This window comes from Notolepis coatsorum (genome assembly GCF_963971535.1).
Source record: "Notolepis coatsorum genome assembly, chromosome: 4".
NCBI classification, from domain to species: domain Eukaryota; kingdom Metazoa; phylum Chordata; class Actinopteri; order Aulopiformes; family Paralepididae; genus Notolepis; species Notolepis coatsorum.
The window spans coordinates 27,080,815-27,104,814 of record NC_140168.1 but is presented as its reverse complement, the minus strand read 5'-3'; the positions used below and the strand labels follow the sequence as shown (position 1 = coordinate 27,104,814).

The 24,000-nt window shown below is 45.2% G+C and overlaps 1 protein-coding gene across 1 annotated transcript in view; it reads right to left on the bottom strand.

Moving 5' to 3' along the window:
• fam135b (family with sequence similarity 135 member B) overlaps positions 1-12,131 on the bottom strand; it is a gene marked incomplete at both ends in the record, with an annotated part of 93,369 nt that extends 81,238 nt beyond the window's left edge. Inside the window, 3 exon segments of the mRNA XM_084311888.1 lie at positions 5,099-5,133; positions 9,378-9,457; positions 12,055-12,131. Coding sequence (XP_084168014.1) covers positions 5,099-5,133; positions 9,378-9,457; positions 12,055-12,131 — 192 coding nt within the window.
• Positions 12,132-24,000: the final 11,869 nt, after the last annotated feature.

Sequence of the window (24,000 nt, the reverse complement as noted above, 5' to 3'; positions counted from 1 at the left end):
AGCCGCGCACGGATAATCGCCCCGTTGATTTCCTCGCAGACTTTTACAGTGAAACCGAAAGAAGACATTTCACAAAACAGCTTATAACTTCATCAAACTTACTCTGATTATCCTAACACTGATAACATAGAGTCCTTACCTGACATCAGATGGTATCCAACTGGTATATTCCAATTCCTGATCACCATTCGAAAAAATCGATACATGTATGGATCCAACGCGATACTGTAGAACTCCATGATCAGCGGGGATCTGAGGTTCCAGAATTAACTGTGGTAACCCCGGCTGGATCAGTGGACTGGAAAATGTGGAGTACCGGATTTTTTTCCCCATTCATTTTCATTGAGTCCATTCCAAAATCACTTATGTCATCTGGGAGACGACAGGGGGCGCTTTTTTCCACAGTGATGGCCGGCGCCGCTCGGCTATACTCGGGTAGGCTCGGGTGATGCAATAATTTTTCAGATCGATACAAAAAAAATAAAAATAAATCCGAGAAATCTCGTGAGTGGCTTTCAACCACCTATAAAAAAACACGAGAAATCTCGTGAGTGGCACGGAAAGAGTTAAGGGGCCCAGGGGGTGCAGACTGTTGTAGTTTGGTCAAATCAAGCTAATTTACATCATGCTCCAAAAAAAAATCTGCTGAGCGGGCTGTGGAGCGGGGAGCGCTTGATGCGCAAATGAAGCTGAGCACTGAGCGAGCGGAGGGCGGCTTGGGGGGGGGGGCCAACATGAGCGAATGAGAGCGGAACTCAGCCGTCTAGAGCGAAGAGCGGATTTCTCGGCCGCTCCGCGCCGCTCACATGCTCTGTTAGCAACGCTGAGCTTTCAAACCCTAGCGTCTGTCTGTCCGAAACCCCTCATGCAACTGTGAGTACCTTTGGAATTTCATGGAGAGCATAGCTCGTCCAACGATGTTGGCGTGATTTACAGTCCCGAAAGGGTCTATGATAACACTAAAGTCCAAAGCACACGGCGGGCGACCGATGTCGCCTGGCGATGCGATCGTCTGTCGCTCAACGACAATTGCTTAGCACCCCACACCAGATCCGACCGTTCAGGTATAATAAGCTATGTGTCGCTCTGTTTAGCTGGGGGTGTCGTTTCGCCCCGGGAGATATGAGAGGACGGACCGGACGTTAGGTTGTCGTGAAGCGAGCATATTAGCAGGTAGCTGTGTTGTGCTTGTGCATTACGAAGGAAGTATAACTTATTAACCTGTAAAACCCATATTGAGCTGGAATTAAACCACCATATACGAATACAACCTCTCCTCATTCTTCCTGACATTACTGCATGACTGATCACTACAATACGCTCACTACCATCGATTGGACAAGTAATTGTTATACTCCCAGACCAGCCCAAGTCTGGGACAGTATAAACAATAAGAGTCACTACCCCAGACAAGGAATTGACAGTGGTCTCATGGCGCCATCTAGCGCTCACCTGCAGATGATGCAGTCAGTAATGATCCTTTTTGATTGAATTAAGAATATGCTGTTGTTGCAATTAGTTTCTATGTTACAAGTGTTATCTGTTTAGGTTGTTCTTTGTGTTGGTATTCTGATTCTGTGTTTTGTAATAGCTTAGTCCTTGTTCCAGTTGTGTTTGATTATTGTTTTCTTCTAGTGCCTGTCTCCCCCCAGCTGTCTTCCAATTAGTGTCAGTATTTATTGCTTGTAGGTTGGTTGGTTTGTTGTGGCGTCATTGTCTCCGCGTTGTTCCCGTGTCATGCCCGTGTACCCTGGTGTTCTGTCGAGTAAGTTTATTCCTGTCCTGTTCTTGTTTTCGCCTCCTTATGTTTTGTTTTTTTCAACTAGTGCCAGCCCGGCTGTGCCTTTCTTTTGTTTTGTATTTTGGTTGTGGATTCAGTCAAATTACCCATCACTAAGTATCACCCTTCGTCTCTGTCTCCGCTCTTTCATCCTTGTCTGCAAACTGAGTTCTCCTCACCTTCATCATCACCCCCAATCGTGACAAGTAATGTTATGCACCTGCTGAAAGAGAATGTTTTTTCACGGAAGACGCAAACCGTTTTGTTCTCAACCATCATTTTCTTTGGACAATAAACCTTACAAACTACATCAGCTGCAGCCTGGACATTAAACTCTGTCAACATCCACAACTTATTTTGTTACCCGAGTATAAAAACATCTAGTAGGTGCATCGTGGCGCATTGTCAATTTATTAGTTAATGACAAACGGCCACTATAGCTTCTCCAACTAACGTTATTTATTTAAATGGTTCCTGTTAATAATCATTAACATAAGTAGCATGGTAATAATACGTAGGTTATTGATCAATGAATGTATTGATAAATTAATGGTGTACAAATGATACACCAGTAGAACTTCTGTACTACTTCTACTGTAGAAGTCATGTTATTTCCTCATTGTCCTTGCTGTGTCGCCTGCCGTCGCCTCAAAAAATAGGATTGAGGCGATATTTAGCCAAGCAACAGAAGTTGCTGCGCAATCGTCACTCGAAAATCTCCTGCCATGTGGGTTCTCTCATTCATAACAATGGACGCAATACAATTCTGTCAGTCGCCTCGCAAAAAAAGGCGGTCGCCTGGCAAAAATCGCCCGCCGTGTGCGTTGGACTTAAGACTTGTAACTTCAGGTTTAATCCAAGGAGTAAGTTTCCACATATTGTTCAGCAGCATTTGTCTTTTTGTTATAGGGCCGACTAGAAGGATTTCAGTTTTGTTTTGTTTGGATTTTCATTTAATCTTAAGAAATTCTTGCTCATCCATTTATTTATTGCTAGGAGACAGGCAGGCAATTGCGTGTCATCCGCGTAGCTATGGAAACATACTGTACACTGTGTTCTCTAATGATGTCCCCAAGTGGCAGCAATTATAACAATAATACGAGTGGACCAAGGGTACTACGACTATGCTTGCACCTCATGGTACCAAAGCACCTCAAAGGCACTAAAAAACAAATTACAAACATCTCAAAACAAACTAGGCAGACTACTGCTTGACCTGACTCCTAGAACCCACCTCACCCCTGCCCACTTTGACAACCTAGGATGGCTTAGAGTAGACGACAGAGTACAGCAACTTGCAATGGGCCTGGTCTACAAGATACACTACACGACCAAGGTACCCATGTACATGTCCAAATACTTCCCAAAGGTCAGTGAATACCACGATCACAACACCAGAGGGAGCTCCACAAATCATGTTAAACCCAGATTCGGCTCAAACAAGGGACTAAACACGTTTTCGGAATTATGCCACATCAATGTGGAACGCCCTACCCAAAGCTGTAAAGGAATGTGAATCACTACCCACTTTCAAAAACTCTCTCAAAAAACACCTACGGGAGACTGCAATTCGAAACTGGCCCCTACAAATGTCCTAACCCAGTTGTACAGTAAATGACCAAGTATGGCTTTGTCAGTATTCTAATGTACAGTGTACAGTGTCCCCCACCCACCCCCTACCCAACCCCCCCCCCCCCCCCCACCTCCAATGTATGTGTGTGTGTGTGTGTGTGTGTGTGTGTGTGTGTGTGTGTGTGTGTGTGTGTGTGTGTGTGTGTGTGTGTGTGTGTGTGTGTGTGTGTGTGTGTGTGTGCGTGCGTGCGTGCGTGCGTGCGTGCGTGCGTGCGTGCGTGCGTGCGTGCGTGCGTGCGTGCGTGCGTGCGTGCGTGCGTGCGTGCGTGCGTGCGTGCGTGTGTGTGTGTGTTGATGATTAAGAGTAACTAATCAACTAGCAGTCTTGGCTGACCAGCACCAGATTGACCAATTGGTCGACTTACACAAGAGCTCACAAGATACTTGTGCCCTAATGATAATGATAAGGATAAACGGTCAGTGAAGAAACCCAATCCCCTTGCCACACATCTATGCTACTAAGAGAGTGAGGAGGGTGGTGACCGGATACCCAGGAAGACCACCCTCAAGATCCAGGCCAGGCTTCACTCCGCCCCAAAACCCTATTTATAATAAAACACAAGCTACTTGCACCCTAATGATAAGGATAAGCACTCAATGAAGAAACCAAATCCCACTTGCCACACATCTATGCTACGCATAGGGGTGAAATAAAACATTGACAATGCAGATGCTGACGTGCAGGTGTGGAGAGAGTATCGAATGGAGATCTATGGTGGGTGTAGGCGAACGGGGTGGGGTGGTGGAGGGGTCGCCACGCCATCAGGAGATTGTACGCATCACTTTTCCTATTGTAAAAACGAAATGCCCCTAGTCGACTCGAGAGCAAGGGGGCGATCCTTCAGGCAATTCATTTGTCTGAAGGGCACAGACAATTAAAGCGTCAGGCGTCCACTTTTCCAGGGAGCACAGCGAGGGGATTATTCCCTGTGTCTCTGTGTGATGATGGATGTATTCTCCCTCGCTGACCGGAGAGAGAGAGCACTGGCAGGCGCGTTTACGGCTGTCTGTCTGCACGGCTTAGAGGCACGTAATACCTGACCTTGCCGAAGGAGCTCCGAAGAGGGGAGGGGAGGGGCTGCGGCTCAGCCCTCCAATTACAATATGAATATGGTCTGTCTATGCCGCCTACTGTACCCTGCCTGCTGCAATGTACCTCGCGGTGCGGTGAGTGTGCCAGGGCTCTACTGTACCGCGCCTGCTGCAATGTACCTTGCGGTGCGGTGAGTGTGCCAGGGCTCCGCTGCTGTACCCCGGCGACTGCAGCCCCCCCGGCCCGGGAGGCTACAGTATACGCAGCACGCTGTATGCAAATTCTGCCGATAATTGCGCTGCTGAAAATGGGAAGCGGACATTTTTAAGTAGATGTTTACATGGATATGTGAAGATATCATTGCTGAAGGATGCAAAGAGCGGGGGGGAAATGATTACTAATTACTAAACAGATGTGTGAAACATGCAAACACGAGCGTGAATCACTCTACGTTGACGTGTTACAGAACACTAGGCTTTTCTGAGGGGGGGGGGGGGGGGACACCGATAGGACTGCTATTCATGGTTGTTTACTGAGGATCTGGGAGCCCTGTGAGACTATTTAGCTATGACCTTTATGTGTATCTCTATTAGATCCCCTTTTAAACAACGGGTAGTGAGCATGATTCTGCAATAGGCATCACTGAGGCGTACCGTGTCCATCCCTGCTGCTATTCCTATCACTGTGTCTGTGAAAGAGACAGGTGCTTATTCATATCTCAGTCAGAGATACAATTGTTTTACACACACACATACGTACATGCATGTACGTGTGTGTGCACAGCACACACACATGCATGCACGCACACACACACATATACACACACACCATGCACACACACTTTCCCATGGTGATCCAATCAGGAGGAGCTAAAAATAGCCTTTATTACTGCAAATCAGTATTGCCAGTGATCCAGCTTCCTGCGTTGCCGGGGGGCCAGGTTCTTAATGCTTGGGTGAGTTCAGAAGGCGTCTGTCACAGAATATATAAAAGAGCACGATACGTTTACTTTAAATCCTCCACGGCAGAGAAATGTACTACAAAACAACATCTATTTCCAGCTCCAATTAGCCAGTCATACCTTGTTGTCTGTGATCTACAGAGTTTGCTTAGGGAACAAAAAACATGACACGACAAAAGGCAATTCGTTCAGGAAGCCATTGCTAATGAGACAGACGTCGCAACACGTATAAAGGATGAAGCTGTTTTTTCCCAGCACTGGCTCTTAAGTGAAGATCGCTTTCGCTAATGACCACGACGTTATGCCTAGACGCATTCAATCCAGGCATTTCGAGACAGGCTATTCACTTTATTTTGTTGTTGTTGTTGTTGTTGTTGTTGTTGTTGTTGTTGTTGTTGTGGATGATGTTGTTTGTAACCTCCATTTAGCCAGGTAGATTCGCTGGACACATGCTGTTTTTCAGCAACACCCTGTTACACACATTGACACCTGAGCCCTGCCCAGCATCTGGTGGTCAGTGAGTATAATCTCATGTAGCCAGACCTCCGTCTCGTCAAGCTTCACGGTAGGTATGTGGAGCGTCAAGCGCCAAGGTCTCCCATCTATAACTACATTATATAACTATAATCCAACTATAATGGGGGAGGAATCTCTGTCTGTCTGTCTGTCTGTCTGTGTGTCTGTCTGTCTGTGTGTCTGTCTGTCTGTCTGTCTGTCTGTCTGTCTGTCTGTCTGTCTGTCTGTCTGTCTGTCTGTCTGTCTGTCTGTCTGTCTGTCTGTCTGTCTGTCTGTCTGTCTGTCTGTCTGTCTGTCTGTCTGTCTGTCTGTCTGTCTGACTTTCGCATATCTCCAGAACCGTTCATCTGATCAACTAACGACTAACGACCTCATGTAGTGAAGTATATAATATGGTGCCATTTTACCATACCACGGGTCTCCACAACGCTGCAAGCAGCAAGCGGCCCGGCTCTGAACGGGCACGCGTTCCGAGTGGCCATGCCCCGGTTGGGGCACTGCACTAGTCCTACCAAATGAGAGCACGCCCTGGTGCTGCTTCCCCGAAAACTAACCAAAGGTGAGTTTTTCAAACTCCTACACAACCCCACAGGTAAGACGACACAAAGGTGCACAATAAACAAAAGTTAGCAACACATACCTGTATGTCAAAGGCATAGATTGTTAGTTGTTAGTTTACTATACTTGGTGTGTTTGGGGTATTTTGTGTACGTTAAGAAAACCCCTAGTTATGTCCCTAATGAAAGCTTTCGGACGTGTGTACGGAACAGATGTCAAACACACACACACGGCCAAAAACACAAATAACATAGCGGTGAATCCAGACAAAATGCAGTGTGGAGAGAAAACACAGATATGCTAGAAAACATTGACATCCCACGTGACCCTGTGAAATTATTATTATTATTTGTATTTTTTCCAACATAAAATCTGAGGCACCTGCATAAGGTAAGTGGTTCCCAAGCAGTGGTGGAAGAGGTGCACAGCTCCTGTATACAATACCCAGATAAATGAGTACTCTGGTAAAAGTAAAAGTCCTCCATTCAAATTCTACTTAAGTAAAAGTAGAGTAGAAGTATTTGCTATTTGATTACGTCCTCTTGAAGTTGACAGACTTCAAATGTGAAAGTATATAATCTTCATACATTTTATTTTTCTTCAAAGTAACTAACTGATGGGTTCTTTTGAAACGTAGTAGAAATGTAAAGTATAAAGTTCCCTAAAATGAAAATACTCAGGTAAAGTAAAAGTAGCTCGAAATCGTACTTAAGTACAGTACCTGAGTAAAAATACTTAGTTACTTTCCACCACTGTTCTCAAGCATGCGTGACACCTTAAAACAGGGGATGCCTTTTCGTGACCCCTAACAGGGTCAAACATAGACACAATGGAGAATTCTGACACCAAAGAATGATCATTAGTTTTACCCAGGGCAGGCTATTTCAGTTGATTCATTATTGGAGGAGGGCTTCCTGATTTCACAATAATACTGGGGCTACACCAAAGTCTGTGTGCACACTGCGCAGCCCATAAAGATATCGTTGCAGGTAAATTCGACGGCTACTCCAGGAACAAGAGATTGTGTGTGAAGGTTGCAGGAGAACCAACGACCTCAAGCAGCCGGTCATATCATCATGTGAATATAGGTGGGTCTATTGTAGGATACATCATAGTCTACGCTTGTTTATAATCAGTATTGACCGTATTGACAACTGAATCTCTGATGTGACGTTACAAGTATAGCATCATCCGCACATCGGATTTGGTAGATAAAATAATGATCAACAATCAGATAACTGAGATCATTTACTGAGATCATCCATTGTAAATCGAGAAAGATAGTGGTGGTGGTGGCTTGGACCTCAGGGGGGGGGGGGGGGGGGGGTTCTCAGTGGGGTCTTATTTTTTATATCTTTTTTATATATTTCTAATATAAAAAAATATTTTTGTATGTGTTTATTGCAATAAATAAAAAATTTATCACAACAACAAACATAACTGTATAGAAAGGCTCTATCTTGAAAACCTGTAATTCTGTGCAACAGTAAAGTGAACTTTTTTGGAGGAAATGCAGCTGAACACCCAACTCTGTCAAGTTGTCAACCGTACCTGTTTCTCAGAGTGCAGCCGCAAGGCCTTCCCGTGTCTTTCTCCCTCGCCTCTTCTACTCTGCGTCTCTCAGAGCGCATGAAAGAGCAGCCTATGGTTTTCAACCTCATAAATGAGCCAGCGCTCGTCAATAGCAGGCTGGCAGGTGGCCACCGGTGCCTGGGCGGCTGACAATTTATCATCTGAATTGGAGATGCTTTCGCTTTGATCAAATATATTGTCATTCATGTTTTTGTGGAAATAATACGGCCATGAAAACAAGTGTATATTATGCCACACTATTCAAAAGCGGTATTTCTTGGACGCAGTATACGCACGCGCATGCAAGGCTCTCGCATATGGTTACACCCGTGCGCCTGGAGTAGCAGCTACAATTGACAACGATTGGCGGTTTCCAGACGCGTATTGAGCTTGCAGTAAATTCCATGCATGTGGTTCAATTTCACGTGGTTGGTGTGCCCCCCCCCCGTAAGGTGTGACCATAGGCCCCTGACACGCCCGGCCCCTGTTTGCACTGCCATGATGCCATAAAACAAGACACCTTCTGAAAGATTACTGTTGTCTGCGACTTCAAAGAAAAGAACCTTCGACAGAATGGGTGTCATTCGGACGAAGAATGTGGATCACAGCTGATGATTGTAATCATAAGATCGGTCCCTGTAGTGTGCAAGCTTGATTTTCTCACACTCATCCTACTTTGCAGTTGGTTGGCATGAATAATGTCTGTGGCGTGGAATTTATGCGAGCATTATCCACAGAATAGGCATGGATCAAGTGGAGATGTCTATTTTAACCAACCTACCGTACCAAACATGGCTGAGCCATAGTCTCATCCAATTCGGAGAATGAGAGCCGATAGTGCTTAAATGTCAAACGGGGAATTTATTTATGCCCAAAATATTGATATTATACTTGTAACAGGGGTATAACAATTCAATCCAACATTTGATTTGATTCTGATCATTTAGGTAACAATTTGATGCATTATAAAATCTCGGCTCAGCCCAGTTTGATTCTACTAACAAAAATACTTTTTAGAAGTATTTGACAGGTATGTGAATCAGACTGGACTCATTCAGTTGGCAATAATATGCAATTATAAAACCTTACACCAATTGTTTAGTTCACAGTATTGTGTTTATAGATTTATACCTAAATGGATAAACACGCATCGATCGTGTTAAAAGAAGCTTTATTAGAAGACTAATAACAATTTACAGCTCCGATGCAGCTCCCGTTTCCACTTTCAATGTGACACTTTCTGACAAGTCAAACTGGCACATACACTCTCTTAATCTTAATAAACACAATGCAATTTGAAGGTGGAGGGCGTCACTGATTGTTACCTGTTTTCCCCTGCGCTGTCGCTATCAATCTGTGTGGGATGCGAGGCGAGACCTTCAACCCAGCTCGTACCTGGTAGAACCTGGGAATGAATACAAAGCAAACGCCAGAACAGTCAGTACACAGTCAAGTGGTCTCCGAGGCGCTGAGATGCGCTTGCTTCTTGCATTTACATTTACATTTACATTTAGTCATTTAGCTGACGCTTTTATCCAAAGCGACTTACAAGTCATCAGTAGCGCCGTCATGTTAAACAAAACCCGGTCAGGAGTTGTACAAATGTAGCTAAATAATTAATGCGGAAAAGATAAAACGGTAATAAATAATGAATCTCACATAATAATGCACAGCCGTTTGAAAGCAGCACAGTGTGCAGCCGAGGAGCCACACTGGGTTTCATGTAAAAAAAATATATATACAAAGTAAACGTTCTAAAAAAGCTGAAAAAGAACCCAATTTGTGATCGTCTTGATTTGTCATCTCGTAACAATGCACACTCGGGAGGGAGGGAGGCAGGGAGGGAGGGGCTGTCAAAACAGTGAGGTTTGAAGTGTGGAGCAGAAGGGGGGAAAAAAACGATGTGTCTCTCAAAAGGTCACGCTGACAGTCGGAGTGAATGCAGCTTTGTGTAAAAAGCACATCCCGCCTCTCCGGGGATGTGTGGGCAAATCTGAGACTAGACTAAAGTGTGGCTGTGAACACAGTCTCATAGCATCTGTGGGCTTATATGTTTCACCACAGACAGCAGCGCTCTTAGAAGATCGGAGTCCTGACGGGGTAGAGAGCGCGGAGAACGCTTGAAGGTCAATAAATAAATAAGGGACGTGTTGGGGAGCTGATGGATTGAAACAGCTTCTGGCAGCATGTCGGGCACCTGTTACTGTTAGGAAGCGTTGCACCTGTTACTGTTAGGAAGCGTTGCACCTGTTACTGTTAGGAAGCGTTGCACCTGTTACTGTTAGGAAGCGTTGCACCTGTTACTGTTAGGAAGCATTGCACCTGTTACTGTTAGGAAGCGTTGCACCTGTTACTGTTAGGAAGCGTTGCACCTGTTACTGTTAGGAAGCGTTGCACATGTTACTGTTAGGAAGCGCTGCACCTGTTACTGTTAGGAAGCGTTGCACCTGTTACTGTTAGGAAGCGTTGCACCTGTTACTGTTAGGAAGCGTTGCACCTGTTACTGTTAGGAAGCGTTGCACCTGTTACTGTTAGGAAGCGTTGCACCTGTTACTGTTAGGAAGCGATGCACCTGTTACTGTTAGGAAGCGTTGCACCTGTTACTGTTAGGAAGCATTGCACCTGTTACTGGTAGGAAGCGTTGCAGACTGCACGTTTTTTTCGGTATAGAAATATGTCTGTGAAACTGAGTTGCCACGCGTCTAATAGATTGAATATAATAAGGTAGGCCTACTGTGGGATTTTGGCGTGACAGAAGAGGACATGCGTGGGCAGTACAAAGCGAGTGACTGAAGAATAGTTTGTGTTGTGAAAGTTAGCATGGTTGTGTTTGTGTTTTTACAATGGAAATTAAATAGAGAAGAGCTGGGGTATTAAAGTGGTATTTTTTTGGGGTTAAAATAAGTGTTAAATAGCTCTACATTCTGACAGCCATCACTGATATAGAGTGTTTGGTCAGTAACATGGGGTCTCCGAGTCCCTCCGCTCTGCAGTAAACAGTCTGGAGAGAGAACTCTGTCCCTAGTCCTTTGCCTTTCATAGTCCAGGCGTACCAGCTTTGATCCACCCATCTGTTTTAATAAGCGTGCATGCATATTCTGTATGACACCCGTATGCTAGGTACACGCAGTCAGAAACACTGACCAGACAAGGTCCGCCATTGCTTGATTTTAGACCAGGCGGACCCAGAAGAGTCCGGCCCGTGATACTACCGCTATGTCTGGTATTGGGCCTTAACTCTGCTTCAGTTAGAGGGAGGCAAAAGGTCTGCCGTGTCCTTATCGCCATTTCCTGTTTTACAAATCAAATGCAGACTTAATCAGCGTTTTAATCCAATCAGCCTACGACGGGGTCTTTCAGAATGCAACAACTGCATGCTTTTCCCCCCCCTGTCTGGTGGGGAGATTAGCATTGACTTCAGAAATTGAATTTCAGTGTCGCAAAAGGCAAGGTGGCTGCGGCATTTCTCTTTTCAAAGGAGTTGCCGAATGTTCTATCCTTTTGAACGGCAGACCCACCGCTGCTTTCATGTGCTCCCCGTCGGATCTGCCCTGCTCTCTGGAGCATAGACATGGCAGTAAGTAAAAACAAATATATTAGTGCACTCAGCTGAGGGGATTACCACAATAAAGCTTTAGCCCATCCCGTTCTGAGGGGGAGGGGGGGGGGGATCATCTTTGTAAAGCTGGCATTTCTGTGAGCCATAGACCAACCAGATGCCACTCTCTAATCCACCCACAGACACATCATACGACGGCGCAAACATGACCCCGTTTTACACTCACGTGATGTACCTTTGTTGATGGGAAGACGGGTGATATCCAGTAATGAGACGGTCTGACCCCCCCCCCCCCCCCCCCCCCATACCATATGTTACACTAATAAGGTGGCGTCCCGCACCAAAATGGTCGTAGGGGGAAACAATCGATGGCGAGGCCCGAACCATTAGTTAAAACCACAGAGCAAGAAATGTGCCGACTGGGATGAATACTGTATGCTTACCCTCGCTGGAAGAGATCCACATTGTGAAACTTGTGTAGCTCTACGGAAAACTCCAAGGTTCCCTGTACTTCAGACATGATATATTCCAGATCATCCCCTGTCAAAAGAAAAAACAACAACAAAGGACAATAAATCAATGTGAAATCTGAAAGCATTTTATTTTTGGGGGGGGGGGGAATCAACACCAACGCAACCTAAAAAGAAGCGGTGAAGCAGCGGTTGAGAGCGTTTTGATTTTGACATGGTGGTGTTCTGCTTATTGTGTCACTTTTGAAGTGCAATGTGAGGCTGCTGGCTGAACAGGTAGGTGACAGAAAAAAAATGTCCCTGACCACAAAAGGGCCAGTGATGGTCGCTATGCATAAAGCGCGGCAATGGAATGAGGCGCCGACATTAACGTAGCGATTGGGTCCGGGTTGTACCGAGCATGTTGGCACCGGTACCACCCGTTACTCGCTTCTCTGTACCCAACCCTACCTGTGATGCTAGTTCAGAATCTCTAGGGGAAAAAACAAGTTAATTTTAATAATAATTGAATGCATTTGATTCTTTTTTTGTACAGTGTTAAAAGACAAATCGAGGCGCCCCAGTGGCGATTCCCGAACCCGTCGTTATTTGCCGAATGTCTTCCCCCCCACTCTGTCTCCCATTCCTCCTCTATCTCTATCTACTGGACTGCCCAGTAGAAATAAAGCGATAAAAAACGCCAACAAATAAATCTTTAAAAGACAAATCGGTAGTAGCATTTCAGCTGCCACCTGTCAAAGGGAGTCAAAATATTACCAGTGTTTACTCCATATTTATGTTGATTTTCTTGAGCTTGATGAATATCCCTGAACAACTTGAGTTGTGCCTCAGGAAGGGAACCTTTTTTGTAGCCAATTTTATTTGTCAAGAGAAGACAGGCCTACTTTGTTTAAGACGGACGGAGTCCATGGATTTAATAGCTGAGGCCACAGCATGTTTATAGATGACCTATTATCACCATAGTCCAAGACTGATAAGAAAACTGCTTTGACAACGATCTTCCTACTAATCAAAAGAAAGTGGTTCTGTTTCTGTACAGGGAGACCGTGTTCTGTTGCAACATGGAGGCAAGGTTCTCCACATGGACTGTAAATGTAAACTTCTCATCGAGCCACACACCAATATATTTATATTCAGTGACTCTCTCAATTCTAGAACCACTTATGGCAGATATGTGTACACTCACTGTCACAATCAATATGTCTGGCTCTAGAAAACAGCATCAATTTAGTTTTACTAGTATCAGGAAAGTTGCAAGTTCTCAATGGCCAATTGTACAGTCAGCAATACAATACATTTGCATACAGATGGGCTTGACAGCCATTCAACAAAGATACAATATCATTCATATTAATAGTGAAGAGGAATAGGATAGGACCTAGAATTGCACCCTGCGGTACACCTTTAGTTATTGATAAAAATTCAGATTGGGCATAACCTGACTTGACACAACGTCTCCCTGACAGAAAGTCTTGGAACCAATCACATGCACACACGCTTTTGACCAATCAATAACGACGGCAGCAGAGTGTTTGCTCTTGTCTAATGCAGATATTATATCATTAGTAACTAATGAGATGGCTGATAATGTGCTATGGTTGGCTCTGAATCCAGATTGGTGTGGGATTAGTACTAAGTGATTTGTTAGAAAATACTTACATTTATTATTCACTAAAGATTCCCCAGGACTTTCGCTAAGCAGGGTAACTCTGAGATAGGACGGTAATTATTTAAATCATCCCATATGAATGTATCTCTATTTTTTTTTGTTAGCGTTTAGAACTTCAAAGCTGAAGCCCAAAAAACCTACATATCTGTGTTTGCTGAACAAAGTGAACCAGAGAAGGTGGGTAGTATGTATACCCTTGGAGGTGTGGACTTATGGACAATTTGTGTGTGCGCTGCCCTCAGTCAGTGACGGAGCCGCCTCTCTGCGCCTCTCTGCTCCATTATGAGCGAGAGGCACGAGCCTGTCTGACTTGCGACTGAAATAGATGCATTCATTAGAGAAATGCAATAATCTAACAGTTATGCCTCATGCGCACTGCCAGACAGCCTTTATTAAAAACCTGTGACTGAGTCAGGTATGCGGGAGTATTTATTTGTCTAAATAAAATACCTGGAAGATTAATGAAAATAAAATACATTAAATTTTTTAACAACTTTCTTTGCAGCCCGGTACCAAATGATCCACAGCCTGCAGGTCCCGGTCCGTGACCCGATGTTTGGGGAACTCTGTTATACTGCTTATTCTGTGCGCACTGCCAGCCAGCCTTCATGCAAACGGAGAGAAGATAATCTCCCGACACAAACGGTTCCAAAGATATTAATGTTTCTTGGAATATTTTCAAAGTACAAAAAACAAAGTAGTGGGCCTGTTGTCTCTGAATGGATTTTGGTGCCAGAAAGTAGCTACTTAGCCACTCCCCTCCGACACAACTCTAGTTTTTTTCACACAGTGAGGAAAATAATACTGTTGGACAATTTAACAATAATTAACACATTTACAAGTCGTATTATGTTTTGCAAATAAGGAAACAGATAGAGGACATTTCAAAGCACTCAAAATTGCCAATATCTCAATATCGACCTATGTCTGAATTGAGTGACATTTGGGGATTTTCTGAAGAATCGTGAGCTCCGGCACAATCCGACCTAGACCGTGCCGCGTCACATTTCTTCACTCATTGTATGAGATTACCTGGCTGGTGGGTAGACTGGTGTTCAAAAGCAAATGGCTGTTAGGTAATTACTCATAGTGTTAGCTTTGAAGCTCTGCGCTAACTCATAAAACTAGAGACACATTCATATCTATCGTTTTCATTATACCAGTTTAAGACGTCTCATGTCTAAAATACAACCTATCTCAAACCCTGCCCTCTTTTCTTGATCCTCCAATCACAACTGTCGCTTACCTCGGACAAACAACTGTCGCTTACCTCGGACAAACAATGTTTGTCCGAGGTAAGCGACAGTTGTGATTGGAGGATCAAGAAAAGAGGGCAGGGTTTGAGATAGGTCCAGAAAAAGGATACAAAGGTGAATTATCTCATGACCCTGTATGTTTCTGAAAAGTCTTCAGTACAATATTGTTAAGCTGAACTTCAGGCTTCTATACTAGTCTGCCCAAAAAACAAGCATGATTAGCAAACAATTATAATAATAATTAGTTGCATTTATACAGCACTTTTCTAGACACTCAAAGCGCTTTACAATGTAGGGTGGAAATTGCCTCCTTCACCACCACTGGTAGCACCCAACCTTGGGCTACACAGGCTCAATGGCTACCATACACTGGCAACCGGCACACATCCCACTACACAATGGCTGAACGGCTCAGGAGACCGGGATTGATATCATCCAATTAAGGGGGAGGGATGATTAGGTGGCCTTGATGTCAGAGACCTAATTGGGAATTTGGCCTGGAACGTCGGGGAGCCCCCTACTCTTTAATGACTGAATTCAGTCAGGACCTCGGTTTAGCATCTCCCTATCACCGTAACAGGGGCATTGTTACTGACAAGTCCAGAGGACAGAGTGCCCCCTGCTGGACAACAACACCACTTTCCGACAGCAGCCTTGACCGGGGCTCGAACTGGTGTTCTTCCGATCATGAGTCCGGAGCTCTACTCATTTAGCCACGCTGCCGGACATAAATGTACCATTATGACATAAAGGTACATTATATTGATGATAATGCTGGAATTTACCTGTGCAATTATAGGGGCATTACTGCACTACTTTAAACTACTGACCTTTAGAGTTTGTACTGAACTTGGAAATCTACTTTTAGCTTCTGTGCTTCTGACACATGGAACATCATACAACAAACTCTAAGGTCGCTTTCACACAGGGTCGGTCCGGACTTTCGGACCAGAATTCGGTTTTTCGGGTTTGTGTGAATGCGTGTCGAACTCGGTTCGCGGACCAAACAGGCGAACTCTGGTCCGCCTGAAAACGTCGGTCTCGGTTCGCTTCATCGGACCAAACGCGAACCAAATATAGGAAGTGATTATTATTACCACTGCTCGCAGCACTCACTGCAAAACAAGCACACTGCATCTAATCTCTCTATCTATCCATCTATCTATATATCTATATATCTAACTGTGCATCTTGGGAAGAAGGAAGAAAAAACGCGGCTTATTATTATTACCGAGGCGCACGGCATTGGATCAATGGATCAATGCCACGTCAATACTATTATTACCTTACCACTGCTCGCAGCATTCATTCACTGCAAAACAAGCACACTGCATCTATCTCTCTATCTATCTATCTATCTATCTATCTATCTATCTATCTATCTATCTATCTATCTATCTATCTATCTATCTATCTATCTATCTATCTATCTATCTATCTATCTATCTATCTATCTATCTATCTATCTATCTATCTATCTATCTATCTATCTATCTATCTATCTATCTATCTATCTATCTATCTATCTATCTATCTATCTATCTATCTATCTATCTATCTATCTATCTATCTATCTATCTATCTATCTATCTATCTATCTATCTATCTATCTATCTATCTATCTATCTATCTATCTATCTATCTATCTATCTATCTATCTATCTATCTATCTATCTATCTATCTATCTATCTATCTATCTATCTATCTATCTATCTATCTATCTATCTATCTATCTATCTATCTATCTATCTATCTATCTATCTATCTATCTATCTATCTATCTATCTATCTATCTATCTATCTATCTATCTATCTATCTATCTATCTATCTATCTATCTATCTATCTATCTATCTATCTATCTATCTATCTATCTATCTATCTATCTATCTATCTATCTATCTATCTATATATCTGTGCATCTTGGGAAGAAGGAAGAAAAAACGCGGCTTATTATATTATTAATAAAACAGCTACTTGTGGGCACTCATAAAAACACCTTGGTCTACAAGTTGTTTAGCGAGAGGATGGTGGTAATGTGCTTCAATAGAACAATGGATCAATGCCATGTCAAAACTCGCTCCGCTGATCTGGAGGACTCGCAGTCCACACACGCGCGCGCGCGCGCACACACAGGCTCGCAGCCACACACACATTTCCACTGTCCAATAGACAAGCGCCCTTTTCGACCGCGTGACATTGTTCAGAAGGTTCGGTGCGCCTCACAGATTTCTATGTGAACGCAGGCGAACCAAATGAAGAATGCAACAATGTTGCAACTTCACCCCAGAACCGCACCGAGTCCACCAAAACTATATGTGAAAGCGACCTAAAACTCAACAGTTTGGTATCCTTTGGTCAGTTTATATCCTTGATCACCAACCATTCTACCATAATCTGTAGTTGTTTTAATTGATTGTACACATTTGTATTATGATTGCACTTATTGTATATTGTATTTATTATGTTTGTATGCTCAACATCATTGGAGATGAGGACGTGCCCTCGATGATTTTTCGAGTTGAAATAAAAATATAATGAATGAATCTGACAGTATAGAGTATTTTGTCATTTGAAAAGAATATATATAATTTAAATTAAGATTTTTTTTTTAAATGGACTGCATTTATATAGTGCTTTTATCCAAAGTGCTGTACAATTTTATGCCACACATTCACACACCAACGGCAGAGGCCACCATGCAAGGTGCCAACCTGCTCATCGGGAGCAGTTAGGGGTTTAAGTGTCTTGCTCAAGGACAGTTCAACACGCTGCCTGGAGGAGCGGGAATCGAACCGTGTATGCATGCATGTTCCATTTGCAGAATTACTATATATATATATTTCGGTGTTCTTAACATTCCCATCCCTGGCGTTTACGGAGGGGCTACAGATAAGACATGACCACAGATGAAAAGCGCCCGGGGAGACAATAATAATGTGACAGAACAGCTCCCCGGCGGTTCCTGCTGACTCCGTGTCTCGCGTCACGCTCACGAGTGATGGGGCCCATAATGCACTGAGACTCCACCATCCAAACACCCCGGCAGCCTCTATGAAAGGATACGATGGAGAATGTTGCACTTGTGTGTCCACAGGGACACGGACACAATGGCCATTAGCAAAATCACAGGTCGCCGTCTCTGACACCGCTCCCAGCCTCTGACCCCGCACCCAGCCTCTGACACCGCACCCAGCCTCTGACACCGCACCCAGCCTCTGACACCGCACCCAGCCTCAGACACCGCACCCAGCCTCTGACACCGCACCCAGCCTCTGACACCGCACCCAGCCTCTGACACCGCACCCAGTCTCTGACACCGCTCCCAGCCTCTGACACCGCTCCCAGCCTCTGACACCGCACCCAGCCTCTGACACCGCTCCCAGCCTCAGACACCGCACCCAGCCTCTGACACCGCTCCCAGCCTCTGACACCGCTCCCAGCCTCTGACACCGCACCCAGCCTCTGACACCGCACCCAGCCTCAGACACCGCTCCCAGCCTCTGACACCGCTCCCAACCTCAGACACCGCTCCCAGCCTCTGACACCGCTCCCAGCCTCAGACACCGCACCCAGCCTCTGACACCGCTCCCAGCCTCAGACACCGCTCCCAGCCTCAGACACCGCACCCAGCCTCTGACACCGCTCCCAACCTCAGACACCGCTCCCAGCCTCTGACACCGCTCCCAACCTCAGACACCGCTCCCAGCCTCAGACACCGCACCCAGCCTCAGACACTGCTCCCAGCCTCTGACACCGCTCCCAGCCTCTGACACCGCACCCAGCCTCTGACACCGCTCCCAGCCTCAGACACCGCTCCCAGCCTCAGACACCGCTCCCAGCCTCAGACACCGCACCCAGCCTCAGACGCGGTTGATTCGTGCCTCCGACAGTATCCCTGCCTCGGGACGTGGATGTGCCCTCGCCTTCCGCTGCTGCCCCGGAGAGCTGAGCGAGTGGATCATGGACACTGTGTTACCCTCTGTGACTCGGATTAAGATTTGAAACGCGGACCAAATTCAAATTGATTCGCCGCTTCCCTCGTTCACGGAGTTGTCCCGGGATCAGTCGTGCGACCGCGGCGAGTCTCGCAAGAGAAACACGACTCGTTCTCCCCGGCCTGCTGCTGTGACACGCAGGCAGCCACGGAGGAGGATGGACACTGTGTACTTGATGATGAAACGCAGGCCCGGGGTGTGAGGTGGCATCAGACTTCACACGCTCACTCCGCCCCCTCCCCCCACCTCCCCCAACAGCCTCTCTATCATCTTCTTACCGCTGGTGTTTATTATGACTGAGGGCAGATATCTCACCCCCTGACTACCAACCTCGGCGGCTGACGTTGATCAACAAATGAATTAAATCTCAGGGCGATCCAATGAATCACAGTCAAGAACACCCAGACAGGCTGCCTCAGAGGGCGGTGCATCTGGCCTGCCTTTCACTACGTTTAGAAGCCTGCGTTGTGTTCCCTATGAGGACGGCAGTAACGACGACGATGATGATGATGATGATGATGATGATGATGATGATGATGATGGTGGTGATGATGATGATGATGATGATGATGGTGGTGATGATGATGATGATGATGATGATGATGATGGTGATGATGAGGATGAGGATGAGGATGAGGCTTGATGATTTGTTTCATGCAGTACAAATTGGTTATTTATATAGTTTATTTGTATCAAATCATTATCACAGTTACATGTCTCAATCGATGGAACAACACCCCCCCCACACACACACACACACACACACACCTGACACTCAGTAATGTCAAGCGTAATTCTGCTGCTGCTGTAGATGATGATGATGATGATGATGATGATGATGATGATGATGATGATGATGATGATGATGATGATGATGATGATTGATGATTTTTTTTCATGCTGTACAAATTGGTTGTTTATAAAAAAAAATTGAAGTAAATCAATACATATATATTATATATAATCTATTCTCTTTTCCAAAGGTTTCCTCAGAAACTGGTAAAAGGGCATTCATTTTTAGGTCTCCTTCTGACTGGAATAATGTACCTTTTACCTCATTCGGTATATTTAAAATGACTTTAGTTTCACATCTTAAAACCAGCTTCTTGTTTTTGTGATCAGTTGTTCTTTGATTAACAATATGTGTATTGTTGTCGTCTTGTTCACATTGTTGTTGCTGTTGCTTATTGTTGTCAGTTGTCTCTGTTTTGTGTTTTTATGTTACAGGACCCCTTTGATGCTACATCTCAAGGGGGCTTATCCTGCTAATTAAATAAACACATTTCCATATATTGTCAAGTTTTCCACCTCCGGTACATATCTGTGTCACAACTCTTTGCTAACAAAGTTTGAGGGATCCTTGCAAAAAGTAGTGCCGCATATTTCTTACTCCTATAATTGACTTGTACGTTCTGTACAACAAGTCAGCAGCGAAGTAACATTGTTTGTCAAACAGTGTTGAACTTGGGTGCTGCAGTCTTGAGTGCATCGTAGTACCGTACTGCTACAGTCTTGAGTGCATCGTAGTACCGTACTTTTCGCACTATAAGCCGCACCTGAATATAAGCCGCAGCAGCTAAATTGAATGATGTGTACATATATAAACCGCACTGGACTATAAGCCGCAGGTGTTTTAATGTTTAATTACCATATGTAATTAGCATTGGGACACAATACTGTCGGACAAATAACAAGAATTAACTCATTTACAAGTTGTATTAAGTTTAGCAAATAAGGGAACAGATAAATAACATTTCAATGCAGTCAAAAAAGCGAAATTTCGATTTTGACATTTTCGGTTTTGGTCACGTTGAGTCATATATAAGCCACACCGTTATATATAAGCCGCAGGGTCGAAAAATGGGGAAAAAAGGTGCGGCTTATAGTCCGAAAAGTACGGTATATAGACACTAGCAGGTAGTGGCCTAATATTGGCAAGGTATCAGCATCAGCTCCAGGAATCCAGCATCGGTTGGATCAGTCAAAAAACATTATCAATAACCATATTAATGCCACAAGGTGTAAGTTGTTTCTCCAGCTGACTATTTGTTAAAATAAAATAATTGCTCCACAATTATTTGTTCCACAAATCTATGTAAGAATAATCTCCTTTTGACACAACTATAATGTCGTTGCAAGCATATATTATATTATATAAGCATATTATTGTCCTTCATAGCAGAGCTGAAGCTTACGCTGCTGGTGTACACAGTACAGTACATTAGTAGGCATATCTGTTTCTGATTAGCCGGCTGTTACAAATCATTAAAAGTCCTAATCAAACGAGAAGAGCCATCTGCTCTTTGGGAAGATTACCGCTTTAATGCGGCCCACTGTTACACGCATGCTGCTTCTTTCGGGGACTTGGTCACAGCCACCGTACTGTAACTACCGCGCTCAGGCCCTCGGGCAGCTCTGCCTGGTGGAAACGTAACCTGCGGTATTGACTGACATCTCCTATGAGGATGAAAAGGCAACGTGTTCACTATGACGGAATCAATCATATGGGCAGGGCTCGTACCTCAGCGTGCTTCTGTGCACTAAGCAATACAAGTATGCCCTTCGTTCTCAAGCTGCTCTAAAACTGGATGTTCCCTATATGAGAACTGAATTGGGGAAAAGGGGCTTTTAAATATGCTGCTCCTTCATCCTGGAACAAGATACAGGAGGGCCTAAAATGACCAGGACTGGTCACCCTCTGAGAATTTAAAGCCATTTTAAAATCCTACGAATTCAGTTCCCTCGGACAGTGCAACTGTGTTTGATCACTTGCCTGTTTGATAACTTGCCTGTTTGATAACTTGCCTGAAATTGGAGCTTGCTGTGAATGTTTTTATCTGTATTTTATTGTGATGTTCTTTTTTATGTTGAAACTTTCTGCTTGCCTTGCTTGGCCAGATCGCTCTTGAAAAAGATATTTTAATCTCAATGATGCTTATCTGGTTAAATAAAGGATTTGATTGATTGATTGAGGAGAGATTCCTGAGACCCTCGCTGTCGTTCTAGCATAGAGAGGCCGCCGTGACCGCTGACCGCTCAGAAGAGAAATGTCAAAGAAATCACGCTGTTCATTAACACCGAATTCTCAAAGCAGAATACAAACAAATGGCAGAGCGGCATCGTCGGAAATAAAGGCATAAAATATAAAAAATGGAGGAAGGCAGATTATGGGAATCATCATGTGAGAGGTTTTCAGTCCTCCGAGGACACTGGGAACTTTTAAAGAGAGAGATACTTTATTTGAACTTGGGGGGGGGGGGGGTAGCGTGAATACTTTACCCAAGGCAGTTGTCCTTCCACGTTCAGTTTGCGCGCCCTGATTTGCCTCTCAGCGCCCAATCGCGTTAGCCCTACTATCGCCTAACTACTCGCTCAATATATTACTATCACTCAAGCGCCGTGCATCAGCTTTCAGTTAACGTCGTATTGTTTTCGCCTCTCTATTAACGTAACGCGCTATTCATATCAATCGACATCACATCAATTTCATCAAAAAGAATTGGCATAATGACTAAATTGGGATGGGAGAAAAATACAGAAAAAAGGAGGAGAAAAAGTAGATAAAAACAAAGGACAAAAATACTTAAAAGATCAAATTAACAATAAACTTGAACTTTATCCGCTCCTAAGAAAAGAGAAGTGTGGCACATGGATATTTGTGGGGCGTAATTCCTACACAAATCCACCGAAGCAATCATCTGGATGACATAATCTTCTTCTTCAAAACCTACGGCACCAATTTGCAAATTTGCATGAAAATAAGATTCTGAAAGGCAAAAAAAACTGTTGTGTCCCAGAGTTCTGGCGTGGAAGTTGGGGAGGTGGAGTAAGTGGTAGGGTGGAGGAGGGGGAGGGGGAGGAGGGGGAGGGGGAGGAGGTGGTAGGGTGGAGGAGGTGGAGGAGGTGGAGTATGTGGTAGGGTAGAGGAGGGGGTGGAGGAGGTGGTAGAGTGGAGGAGGTGGAGGAGGTGGAGTATGTGGTAGGGTAGAGGAGGGGGTGGAGGAGGTGGTAGGGTGGAGGAGGTGGAGTAAGTGGTAGGGTGGAGGAGGAGGTGGAGTAGGTGGTAAGGTGGAGGAGGTGGAGTATGTGGTAGGGTAGAGGAGGGGGTGGAGGAGGTGGTAGAGTGGAGGAGGTGGAGTAAGTGGTAGGGTGGAGGGGGTGGAGGAGGTGGAGTAAGTGGTAGGGTGGAGGGGGTGGAGGAGGTGGAGTAAGTGGTAGGGTGGAGGGGGTGGAGGAGGTGGAGTAGGTGGTAAGGTGGAGGAAGTGGATGAGGTGGAGGAGGAGGAGTAAGTGGTAGGGTGGAGGAGGTGGAGTAAGTGGAGGAGGTGGTAGGGTGGAGGAGGGGGTGGAGGAGGAGGTGGAGGAGGTGGAGGAAATGGAGGAGGTGGAGGAGGTGGAGTAGGTGGTAGAGTGGAGGAGGTGGAGGAAGTGGAGTAAGTGGTAGGGTGGAGGAGGTGGTAGGGTGGAGGAGGTGGTAGGGTGGAGGAAGTGGTAGGGTGGAAGAGGTGGAGGAGGTGGTAGGGTGGAGGAGGTGGTAGGGTGGAGGAGGTGGAGTAGGTGGTAGGGTGGAGGAGGTGGAGGAGGTGATAGGGTGGAGGAGGTGGAGTAGGTGGTAGGGTGGAGGAGGAGGTGAAGAAGGTGGTAGAGTGGAGGAGGTGGAGGAGGTGGTAGGGTGGAGGAGGTGGAGTAGGTGGTAGGGTGGAGGAGGAGGTGGAGGAGGTGGTAGGGTGGAGGAGGTGGTAGGGTGGAGGAGGTTGAGGAGGTGGTAGGGTGGAGTAGGATGAGGTGGTAGGGTGGAGGAGGTGGTAGGGTGGAGGAGGAGGTGGAGTAGGTGGTAGGGTGGAGTAGATGGTAGGGTGGAGTAGGAGGAGGTGGTAGGGTGGAGTAGGTGGTAGGGTGGAGGAGGTGGAGAAGGTGGTAGGGTGGAGGAGGAGGTGGTGGAGGTGGAGGAGGTGGTAGGGTGGAGGAGGAGGTGGAGAAGGTGGTAGGATGGTGG